The sequence below is a fragment of the Sinohyriopsis cumingii genome, chromosome 8 (assembly GCF_028554795.1).
Source record: "Sinohyriopsis cumingii isolate HCF-2022 chromosome 8, ASM2855479v2, whole genome shotgun sequence".
Classification (NCBI taxonomy): domain Eukaryota; kingdom Metazoa; phylum Mollusca; class Bivalvia; order Unionida; family Unionidae; genus Sinohyriopsis; species Sinohyriopsis cumingii.
The window spans coordinates 94,001,990-94,015,434 of NC_142968.1; the positions used below are offsets into that span (position 1 = coordinate 94,001,990).

The following is a 13,445-nucleotide window of genomic DNA, read 5'->3' on the forward strand; positions in this document are numbered from 1 at the left end:
TATGCCTCAAGTTCTAAAGCATATATTTTACGTCCTTTAATTAACGTTTACAACCCCCTCCAAAATTGTCACTGGTCGTTGTGTTTGACGCAATGTGCATCGCTTCGAAACAAATTATCGTCCGTACTGCCGTAGGCGGGAATCTGTTTATTATTAGGTCATTTATTTATGCACGTCCTATTGGATACGATAAAACTAATTAAATATGACGGCCTCGCCGTGTGAATATAAATTGATCCTGTTACTACACTCATATTTAATCGAAGGTAAAGTTGCAAACAGAAGCCATCGGGGTTATCAGTAGAAGGAGCCAGACATTTTTAACTGTCATTCGAATAACTTTGGTACTCATCTATTATAGCAGATGTTGCCCACTTCCAATCATGCCCGAGTGTGTCTTTACTCATACTCATAAACTGGCTTTCTGTCGTTGATCACTTGAGTCGTGTAAGATTTGCTGCGGTTTGAAACAGCGCAGTCAACGAATTTCCAAAAGAGAGAAAGAAGAACAACTTTGGCTTTGATAAGAACCAAGACAACAGAGCCTATCAACTTTATTTTTCAGATAAATTGAAACTTCTAATTCGAAATAATGAGGATGTTTTTCTCAGTGGTTATTCGACCAATTTTTGTTTTCCTAACAGGTAAGTGGTTATTTATTTATTTATGCATTTATTTATTCTATGTTACATTACATTATATTATATTATATTATATTATATTATATTATATTATATTATATTATATTATATTATATTATATTACTGAGTTTGGTTTTGCTCTGTTAGTTTGTAGAGAAACTGATACGATTTAGATGAGGTTGGTGACACTGGAAGATTTTTATATTCTTTTTACCAATGGAAAATTGAATTGGCACATTACGATTGCGCGCGTTGATAATGCAGGGTAGCGCTATGAAATTATATTATCAAAAAAGAAGAAAGAAAACGGTGATTGATAGGTTAGAATAAAGTACATTTTTTATATTTATTTCAAAAGAATATTAGAATTGGTTTCATACAAATGTAAAGATTATTTTAGCAAATAACAAAAACATCACTCAAAAAATAATTTAATGCAAACACATTTTGTAAGACTTATTTCGGGAATATATATATGCGAGCAGGGATTTGCAAGATATTGCGCACAAATTGGAAACATTTATTTAAAACGCAGGGTCATTCTATTCAAATTTTATCAAATCTCCAGCAATAAATTTCATACGCATAGTTCTCAACTCTATCCCCTTTCAGCAAGTTTTTTTTTTTTTTTTGAGTGCTTAAATTGAAGAAGAGCGAAGTAAAATGACTTGCTCTGTGACTCATTACAGTCATCGACAACGGGGAGGAACTGAATCCGCAAACTACTGATTGTCAATCCGACATGCTAAGAGCGACGCGGCTTCCGTGTCTGTTAATATTTCCTCCATTTATGCATTTTGTATTTCCTAAATTGTCAAATGCTGCGATAATGTGAAGACTAAGAATATGGTAAATGCTTCAAATAGGGACACTAAGCACTCTGCATCGTTTGTAGTAACTTGTATATAACAGAAATCCAAAATATTTATCAGTTTTCCTCTGTTCGCCTTCAGCGCACACTCAAATCCTAAACTTTCTATTTATCTTCTCCATAATCTTCTTTCAGAATAACTCTCTTTTCACGTTTAGAGTTTAATAAAACTTGTCTGCTTTATCTATGATATGTTTTGAGAAAGAATGAGATGTTCAGTCGCCATGTCTCATTTTTTTAATCTGATTTCTAGAAAATAAAGATTATGTTACAGGTTGAGGAGGGAATAATATTTTGAAAATTTGGTGATCTCGCCCTTATTGATGATGCGCAACCTGTGGCGGTGGAGATGCGGTCCACAATGAACGAAGCACGGCGAACCATCTTGGCAATGTTGTCCGTCGAAAGTTATACGGCTGAAACAAATAACTTTGATGACATCATTCGTTACTTAGCAGTGTTGAAAGCGGGCAAAAAATACATCTTTTTTGTTAATGATTATGTTTTTCAAATAACTAACAAGGGTATCGCTAAATAAAATAAGCGACAGAGGGCGGCTTCTCGGACCTCAGACCCGGGTGGCATTTTAGCTCCGGATGCATTTGAGACCAATTGTATTCATATTTTGACGCTAAATTGCAAGGTTATGGTCTGCTAAACGGCGTTTAATCATAAATGTGCTCATTTTATAATATCAAAAGTAATTGCAAAGCTGTATAACAAACACGAAACTGTATTTTTTGTGAAGAGCAAGCTTGGAAAGTATACTATTAACTAGGGTACGAAAATACAAAATCAGCACGAATAAATTAGGTATGTACTGTTTTATTTTTTATATATTTTTATTTTGCTTTTAATTGTAATGTTTTGTGCATCATGAAAGTCTCAAGATATTATGTTTAAAAGAGACGCTGCAGAAACACAATTATTCCACGTCACCGGTCATCCCTGTATATATATTGCACAATTTTAACAACAGCGGATTTATAGGGAAAAGTAAACTTCGCGGATTTTTCGAAACCGGCATACAAAAATGTTATGCAACCATTCCAGGAGCAATCGAAAGCACATTACCTAAATGTACATAATTTTTCAAAAGACCTTTTCAGAACAAAAAAGGAAATCTATTTCCTCAGTTCGTAAACACTGAATATAAAAGATGTAAGGAAATATTTTTAAAACTCATTTGGACAATGCTACAATATTTTTGAACTCCTACACATCAAACGATAGCAGCCAAATTTTTGATTTTGCGAAATTTTTGTTTTGAGTAATCAAGGATTTTTCACAATAAATCTATATTAGATTTCGTAATTTTGCCCTAAATCTATATTTAAATTTATTGATCAATTTTAATTATTTAAACTCAACTGCGGCTTATTAACTAATTCCACTAAACTTCGTTTCTGAAAAAAATATAAGCAAGAAACAGTAGAAATAAACCACAATGTTCATTCAATGTACGCCATATTTTTTACTACGATCTGTGTATTTCCAAAGAAGGATGCAATGAATTTGTATGGGACACCCATAAACGAGACTGAAAAAGGAAATAGTTATTAGATAACTAATGTGGCGAACCATCCAGCGAAAAAATTTTTGAATGAAGAAGATACACGTTATTTTACTCATATTTCTACAGTGAAATTCGGCAATAATATTATTGAATAATAATACTATTTGATTTGTTTAAGAATATCTTTGCAATATGTTCAAACATTTCTGACAATATGCTGAAAAAGCGCCAGGTGTAAATCACACATATCTGCTACATTGAACATTTTAATGGCCCCGTTATTATTATTATTATTATTATTATTATTATTATTATCATTATTATTATTATTGTTATGTGAACATTTACATGGCCAAGATATATGTATATAATACACAGTGCTTTCCTCCGTTTATTAAAGTGTAGAAAATGCTCAGAATTACAGATAAAGGTTCGCAGATATCTTGTAGACAGTATGGCTATATAAGACTATTGTATAGCAGTGAACCATTATCTAAAGGAGAACAATTGCTTTCTATAAGCTGTTCACCGTTGAAAAAATACCGGTTAAAGACTTTAATTTGAACTGTTTTCGTCCACCGTGGAAAAAATACCGGTTAAGGACTTTAATTTGGACTATTTTCGTCCAACGTAGTTAACTATATGCCAGGAAACTGATGCTGGAAATGCACATAATATATAAATATCGTGTTGTGCTTCTTGGTCTAAACCGCATGAAGTTACGTTCAACGTAGAAGAACGCTCCATGTATCATTATTTAATAATCGTTTATTGCGTCAGTATTTGCGGGCGTCAGATTTCGGCAATTTATATCAGTGATCACCATTTAGACGAAGGGTCTGTTGAACGGAATCCCAGTTTGGGAATCAGCGGGCAACGCATCGAATTGTATGCATTACCAGAGTATGCTTTTAACGATCTAACTGTAAACTTTACTCTGGGAAACGTTCCGGTTTTTTAGATGGCGCTCTACAGTTTCGTATTTTAGGATTTTAAAGAAAAAGAATTTCCCCGGCTTTCCTCACTGGTTATACTGGCTATTTAAAAAAGACCTTGTATATCTTAGGTATAATTCAAAGAACCTTTAATTCCCTTTATTTTTGGTGTATGATTGACGGGTGTACTATGGGTTATAGAGTATACAGCTTGGCCTTACTTCAGATGTGCATCTTTCAAAAAAGTGCTAGCTCTACTTGGTCATTTTCTCTTCCTGAACTTCAAAGGTAAATTGTATAAAAAAGAGCCGATAACATTTTTTTTACATTTTATATATTTGGTAATTCATTCATTGCACTTTCAGAAGCTGGTATGTCTAGTCTGGCAAAATTCATTTTCCCTATTTTAATAGCTGCTATGTATAATGTACTTTAGACTAATTCAGGCTGAATTTTTAACACAAGGGAGCAGTCATTTTAGTTAGCAGTGTATTTAAATCACGTAAAATTTCCAAAAGTACAATATCCAAACAAATATCATCCATATTACATTAATGTAGCATATAGGTATGCAAACATTCTCTCCAATATGCATGTTTTAAATGCGAACTACTTCACCTTATATACGTCACTCTCTCTCAAAAGTACATATTAACTGGTGAGCGCCCCCTTTAGTATTTTTGTCTTTTCGATAAAATCAAACAATAGGAAGACTTTAGATAAATAGGTGGAATCTAGTGATATGTTAAACTTAATGATCCCCCCCCCCAAAAAAAAAAAAAAAAAAAGTCTGCGCAGTCCGAAAAATCTCAGTGATATCCTTGTTAGAGTAGAGCTAACGCCAATCACACTCCAAGCTCATAATGGTACATCTGGTCCCCACGGTGATAAAAGTTGTAAAACATGTTAACATATCAACACGTGATAGAGTCCAGCGCATTTGCTAGCAAGTAACGAGCGAAACATGCAACACACGTGGTCCAGACAAAACATAGAATGTAATTTATCTTACGTGCACGTGCACGTTCTGTTTCATTCAGTATGCCGGAGAAACACCAAAACTTCACAAATAGATTAATCGACACATATATCATAGTATGACGAAGTTGGACATAAGCCCAGAAGCAAGAATACTTCTCCTTTGACCCTACGTTCGGTGACTTTATACTAATTGCAATTACCCTTAGCCACAACTGAAGTTCCGAATCTAGGAAAGAAAAGGAATCTTACTTGATGTTTCGCATGAGAACACAAACCAAGCGGATTAAAGTAAAACTACTGCAATCGAGTATCCACATGCAAATACAATACGACAAAGACATTATCTGTTAGAACCCATACATTTCAATAAAATATTGCTTGATTCGGTTCATCATTCAATTTACATATAGTTACAACTTTTTGCAGTTCTTATTGATATTAGTATTATTGTTGTTGCGGTTGCTGTTAAAAAGAGACTGCATTATGCGGGATATAATCTACGGGATGATCACTTTTTATTAAGAAATAGATGGCGCTTTTGGGTCCCTCCTTTTGCAAGTCAGAACCATCCATATTAGCATTTTATCAAACCAATAAGGCAAGATATCTTTGATTTTGAAATAATACTTCTGTTTGATCCATAATTATATAATGTGTTGCAAATCCACTGTATTCTTTGTGTTTACTGTTTGTTCCTCCGATGTGATTTTTACTTTAACAAAAGACTCCAATAGAATTAGGCTTGCTAAAACTAGTTTTGCACGGTTCTCTGTCAGACACACACACACACACACACACACACACACACACATATATATATATATATATATATATATATATATATATATATATATATATATATATATATATATATATATATATATATATATATAAATGTATAGAGTGAGAGGACAGAAAGAGACAGGGAGAGAGATACAGAGAGAGATGACAGAGAAACAGAGACAGGGAGAGATAGAGAGAGATGACAGAAAGAGACAGAGACAGAGATAGAGAGAGAACGATAACTTCATAAAAAACAAGTATATATACAGTATATGTTAGTATGTGACCTTCAAAAGACACTAAAATTGGACGGTTTGCACGTTATTTCAGAAAACACGAGGTCGTCAATATATAAACAGTATTCCAAATAATATTCTTATCAATATCATTAAAACATTATACATTAAATATCACTTATACTACCGCATGTACTAAATCACAAAATGGAGTTGAAACGGGACAGTAAGTAGCAGCGCACTGATGATGATGATAATAATAATAATAATAATAATAATTTTTTGACATAGGCCACCCGGCCAAAATACGTACATGTATGAATAAATACATGATACGACCACGAAACATAACAATTCTAGGATTAAGATCCTGGCTCTCTCATTTTCATAGATTTGCTTGATTAAGATCAAAATTATGAAGGATATCAATATTATTGTTAATTTTCTGCATAAAGTTATCAAATATTAGTGATTTGCGCTACAATTTTAAACACATGTAGGTAAACAGGCGTTTCTCAAATTATGTTGTATTGTTATTTTCTTGTTTGGCTGATGTTTTGGTTGGGTTTTTGGGGGGGTGGGTTGGGTTGGAGCGGGTTAATGCCATTTTCTAGTGCAAGACAGGCTATACATGGCGGCCAGTATAACTGGTGGACGAAGAACCCGGGGAAACCCCTGTAAGAACCACTGACCTACAGGAAGCTACTGGCAAACTTTCTCAGACACACCCCCATTGGCCGAGCCCGAGACTCAACTTCCCTACATGGGACGTATAACAGTAAAGTGAAACTCATGTTCTATATCTGCAAAATAAGGCACAATCTTTCAACATAAGGGGTATTATTAAACCTACCCACAGTGACCATCATAAGAAAGGTTCCCTTTCTGAACATACATTGAAAGCGAACACTGTGCGAAGAGTTCGAACAATCTATATGGTACTGATAACTCAGATCGTTTCTGATATTATTATGTAATTGTCATCTATCCATTGAATATAAATATTCATTTACTTCTTGAAGAAAATCAATCTTTACAGCTTTGTTTGAAAATAATGATGAATATGTTTCTCGTCACTCACTCCTTGATCAGCCCAATGGTATCCTTTCCATATGAAAATAGTAAATATCCCTGTACTAGCCTCATGTCAATTTTAAGTTATAGATTTGTTTTCGGAATCTCTCTTCCGTCATTTAATAATTTGAACCAGTAATTAAGACTTATATCATATCTTATTATTGAATTGGCATTCTTCCTAATGCATTGTAGAAAAGAGTATTTAGAGTTTGTAGCGGCCAATACATTTAGTGGAGGAATAACCCCGGATATCCCTGGGACGAACAACTAAAACTACTGGAAAGCTTTCGCACATACCCACGTTTGCAGAGCCCGAAACTAAAACCCACACGAACAGAGGTGAGATTGTCATTTCTTTGTAAAGGCGAACGCTTTATACCACTCGGCCACAAGGGGCCCCTTGGAAGCGAATATAAATCACTAGCAGACTGTGTACCCCTTGTTTAGAGTCTTAATTGCCGCACGAAAGTAGACGATAGTTTTTCGTTGTTATCTGAAGATTTTGTGTTAATATCACCACATTACATTTAAAACAAAAGTATTTTACAAATTTTATACTGTAAAGGGACGATGCTCCTATGATTCTGTAGGAACTGATTCATAGAAATCAGGGTTTTACCATCTCAATTGTTTCTTTGCACTTATGAGACCGTTTCGTTACCACAGATTCCAAATAAAAACGCACAAAAAAAAGTTGAAAATTTTTGTATAGAATTTTCATCTGAAGCAATATAACGTTATTCTTTATAAAATAGACGCCATCATAAAAAGAAATACCATCACATATATATTTTGGTTTAACAAATACCGTCAACAGAAGAATTTATTGAATATAATTAAAAGTTCAATTGACAAAATGTTTATAGTTTATTTGTTGTAACTGCGTTTTATTGGGGGGGGGGGCGTAGAGTGTTGCGATGGCAGGTTTGGTTGAGCACGAAATTTAACTGAATTTCTGTAATTTTGTCCGTTTTTAAAACATGATGTTGTGCTTTTCTAATATGTTATACCACACAGTGTTGCTTCCAATCTGCTGTGCCAATCCATTTGTACCGATCGGTTACAACAATCTTTATACCATTCCATTATATCAATCTTTAATATCTGTCAATTTTACCAATTTGTTATACCAATCCGTTTAAGCAATGTTTGTACCAGTCTGTTTAGTCTTACACCAGTTCGTCATCGCAATCATTGATGTCAATTTGTTATACCAATCTGTTATATCATTCCGTTGCAAGAATTCGTTATTCTGATCGGTCGTGCCTATGGGCTATGCCAATCTGGTATGCCAGTCTGTTATATCATATTATGAATGCGTACACATAGCAATCACGGTAAGATGGACGATTACGAATGCTTACACATAGCAATCACGGTAAGATTGACGATTATGAATGCTTATACATAGCAATCACGGTAAGATGGACGAAAGTAATGAATGGGGTCACCCTAGGGACAATGGGAATTACCATTAAAAACACCCTTGGGTCACTCTGGGGACTATGTAAATTTAACATTAACCACCCTGGGTCACTCTAGGGACAATGGAAATTTAACATGGGCAAAAAAACCTGGGTCACTCTGGGGACAAGGGAATTTAACATTGGAGAAAGGAAAAAAAATGTCTAGGGACATTCTAGGGACAAAGGCATTCGAACAATGGAAATTTAATATGGGAGATATTGCTGGGTCACTCTAGGGACAATGGGAATTGAACATGGGGAATAGAGTTTGGGCCTGTCTAGGGACAAGGGGAATTGAACATGGGATTTTTTTTTTTAAAAAAAATTTGTAAAAAAGGGGTAGGCAATGGAAAGTCAATCTCTTTTCGAGAAATGTGGGTGGCCCTGAAAAGGGCATTTGGTTTCATCATCATCTTCGACAATGGCCTCCGCGGCCAGTTCGTTTAACAGGCGCCTGGCATATTCCAGGTGCATCTGGAGTTCTAGAAGCTTTACAATTCTGGTATTCATTCTCTTCATCAATCAACAAGGGTAGCTAGACTGCCCAGCGTGTTTCAATTTATACTGAAAGCGCGGACGTGATGGAAAACATCCCCCCTAAAAACATAAAATTGATCTTACCTAGATCATGACCAAAAAAACGCGCGGACCTAAAAGAAACACTCACTCACTTTTTTATACTACCCATTACTATTCTAAAAAAATTTCATTAATCACTTCAATATACTATCCACATACGCAAAGCAATCCAATCAAACCCCCAAATCTACTCTCCCCACACCTCAAACAGCCAAAAACATGATCTTAATCTACTATCCACACCAACGTACGTGAGCACTTACAAACACACAATCCTATACACAAACGCATACCCTCTCACTATAAAAAAGAGTTAGTGTTTATATTCACACTACTCTACCTACACACATTGGCAAATCGATTGTTATTTCTTTTCTAGAGTATTGGGGTAGCCCTGAAAAGGGCTGGGGTTTTTTTTTTGTTTTTTTTTTTTTTGTTTGCTATGGCAATCTTTTAGTTTCTAAGAATGCGACGTCCTCTGAGGATAGACTTTCTGACGATAGGTCTGCTTCTTCGGAAAGAGAAGAAGAACTCTTTGGTGTCGATACGACAATCGACAAAGCCTCTCTCAGGTTCAGGTTCCTGCTGCTGCTGCTGCTGTTGTTGTTGTTGCTGTTGCTGCTGTCTCTGAAGTCTGTACTTCTCTGTCCATTCTTCTTTCTCCCTGTTCACTTCTTCTCTGAAGAGCTCTTCTATCAGGTCTTCAGTGACTTTTAGCATTCTCACATTCTCTATTTCTTCTGGCTTCGGTATCAGACTGTGTCTGACCCTATGCAAATTCACGTAGGCTTCGTTTAGCTTAGCTAGTTTGGAGCACATCTCCGTAGGAGGATGAGTCGACAATGGATGGTTAGACTGGAAACTGCCCCGGTTCTTAAAGTCAAAGCGCGGACGTGAAGGAAAACATTCCTCCACGGTTTTTCGAGCCGAAACGTTCAATGAGTGTCATGAGAGGGATAGTAAGAAGTCAAAGACCATAAACCAACATTCTTATAGCCAAACAAACCACAAAGGCATTTTTTTTTCAAAACACAACATTTTTTATTCAAAATCACTTAACACTAACCAACAACTCTAACATTTTTTAACAATAATCCAACCATATAACATCAAACATTTTTTTCAAATGACATTTTTTTTTCAATTCACACTCTACTTTAAACAGGGCTCACAACGTTGTGAATGAAATTGTGATTTCCACTGTTGGAAGTCATTAGGCCATTGATGGACACTACGTTTCCTAGCTTGAGACAAAAGATAAGCATAATGGTCACAAAACCATCGATCTACTTTCACATCGTTTCTTGAAGAAGAACGAGGATCAAAATGAGTTACTAAATGTTCTAAGGAATAGCCCAGGCTGCGATGATGCAGAAAATACACACAATATTGTCCACACACCAAGGAATCTGTGCCTTGTAATTTCACATTATTGAATCGGGTGGTCTGAGCATTTCTTCTCATAAAGTCGATGATATCGTCTTCCAAAGGGGGCAATCCGTACGAATCAAAATATTCCACACATCCTTCTTGAGGAAAGTAAACGGCTACCCAGTGGGTTCCTGGGAGATGACTGTCGTCCGTGTTGATGACATAAGCTTGATGGTCTTGAGGTTTGCGATGAGGGAGTTCATCTTTAGCACAGACGACAGGATTCCAAGAAGCCGTATACGAACTGTGGTTCAAAAGGTAATAAAGTTCCCAGGTATCCATGTTTTTTTCTTCTTCACAGGTAATAATATGTCATCAATTCGATCCTGACTTTTGCTTGAAAATGTCTGACAAATAACCGTTTCTTCGTTTCGTCTCCTCACTCTGATTCAGGAGAGCTTCGATACGATGGATCTCTTGAGTGGTTAATGGTGGACAAGAATGTTCACGCAAGTCTTTATACCACTGATGTCACACGACTTCTTCCGAGATGAGACTCCAAGCTTCGTCCAGATACTCGTCCAATTTTTCTTCTTGACTCAACATCAGGCATTTATCGTGTTGAATTTGACTGGGATGATCGTTTTGACATCCATATCAATTTTTCTTGATCAATTCCGTCATTTTTTCGACCAAGTGTTTGGCAAAACAGGAGACTAAATGGGCTTCTTGTTCTGGCCATCTCGACTTCATCATGATAACTTCTTCCACAGTCTCCTCACATTTCATGTCTAAAGTTTCTCCACTAGGTAAAGAGGGATAACAGTCTTCCATGGCTTCTAATAGTCTAGAATGACTTCTCTCAAACTGTTGATTTCTATGGTATTGTCGAATTCTGCATACAGGAGGACGTTCACTGTGTGATCTGGAGGTGGATTTGCAAACTGAAGTTCCACACGAATCTGACCCGATTTTATAGGGTGGAAATGTCCCTCGTCGCTGCCTTGGTCTGGAGTGAAATCAAAACCCCACAAAGCATAGCCTCCTGCATAATCGTCGTACGAAATACCGTGACTGGTGTTGGTTCCTAACTGTCCCGTGGCTTCGTACAGGGACAAGTACGATCTCAAATAATTCTTTGCGACACCAAAGTTGGGCTCAAAGGGTCGGGTACACAAGGTCTTGCCGTCGCGACTGACTTCGATCTTGGACACATTGTAATGTTGAAACTCAAAAGGATTTTGATCGTGGGTTCCGTTGAAGGCTGAATTCTTGACGATACCAACAATCAAACGCTTGGGTAACTGTCCTTGGAACAGATGATCTTCGATCATAGATCGCTGTCCAGCGGGAATAGTGAACGTTTTCACTTCTACGCGTCGTATCGGATACTTGGCGGTCGTTCTGCTCAACGTCTGACTGACGTCGTTTCCCACTTTAGGTGACACTTCCACACGACGCACGTAAAGTCGGGCTTCTTGAATGATAGTTTTGTATTCGTTGGCATGGGCCATGAAATGGAAAGCGGCACTGCTACGATTCAGTCTCAGACGGATATCCACGCCGTTCAGCAAATACTTTTCTTGTAACCACATGTCCAAATGCAAACGATCCATCAGTTCTAAACTTCGCCCTTGCAGAAATTTCTTACGACGGTCGTTAAACCCCACATTGTGAGGATTGTCATCTTCTGTCAGGACTGTGTCGCTAAATATGCCTACACCTGCCGTGTCAGGTTTCCATACCACGCAATCATCCAGATGAGTATTCTTGGCTTCTTTTCCGTACGTCAAGAGATTTTCCAAGTAGGCACGATATGGGTAAGTATCCATGCTGCTACTGACCAGTTTGTTATTCAAGTACAAGTCCACTTCGCTGAACAAGGAATGCATGAAATTGTTGACAGGAGCTACTCTAGCATCGCCTCCTGGATTGGTGTTGTCCGTTTTGATCACTTTCACTTTCAAATACAGGTAACTGCTATTCAGATCGATGTAATCTTCGGGTTGTCCTTTGATTTCAAACTCGATGGGAGCCGAATCCGTCAAAGAGGAGACGGGATGAAATTCCACCCACTGAGATTCTTGCATCGTCATCATGGTAGGGGGCATGGCAAATAGATCCAGTTCCGACTTGGAACAAGCGCAAGACTCTCGGTGCATCATTTTGTTCTGTGTCTCAATAATCGAAAACGTCTAAGTCTCGAACGGTTCTTCTTTTCTTTGCCTTTCTCGGTTTAGACGTGTGAAGTCTGGTGACAGGGTGTTTTCTTCGTCGTCTCTTTCTGCCTTGTCCTTGCTGAATGCTTGACTCGGTAGCGTGCAGAGCATTTATAGGTGTGACTCGGCGGTCCAAAAGATCTTTGCCTGTTTGCAGCAAGACCTTTTTGCCTGCCCTTATGAAGGCTTCTTTAGGGTTTTGTTTGTCGATGATGACATTTTGGAGAAATTCTTTGCCTTGCGTCAGTGCCGCATCTTTCAAGGCGCGCAATCCGCGTGTCACCATCGGTTTCAACACCGGGGCCACCGAACGAAAGGCCGATTTTAACATATCTCCTAAACCGTGTCCTCGCTGTCGAGCAACCCCTCGGTACACTGGATACATGACTTACGAGTCGTGAGAGAACCGTTTTCGAAAATGGAGTTTCACCGTGACTTTTCCTTTGGTGAATGGAATATTTTGTCCCAGATCTCCTTTTATAGCAATGTTGACCGTGTCCAAATACGACTTGCTGACAGGCAAATAGTGAGGATGGACAAATTCGCGGTGAACGTGATAAGTGTTTCCACCTTCCTCGTCAGTGACCGTGGCAGAATCCACTTTGAAAGGAATGACACGCAGTAACGGTACGGAGGTGTGTCCCACCACGTTATACTCCACCACATCGGAGTACACAAACATCAAATTCAGTCCTTGGTTCAGTTCTACCGGGGCACGAAATAATTTGCTAAAAGACTCGTTGTCGTAAACGATTGGTAACTCGTTTTTC

General features: G+C 37.3%; 1 protein-coding gene across 1 annotated transcript in view; it reads left to right on the plus strand.

Annotated features, from left to right (window-relative positions):
• Positions 1–273: 273 nt before the first annotated feature.
• Positions 274–13,445, plus strand: part of LOC149794161 (uncharacterized) — a 59,809-nt gene continuing 46,637 nt past the window's right edge. Inside the window, exon 1 of the mRNA XM_089966523.1 lies at positions 274–644. Coding sequence (XP_089822649.1) covers positions 593–644 — 52 coding nt within the window. The 5' untranslated portion in view covers positions 274–592. The remainder of the gene's footprint in view (positions 645–13,445) is intronic.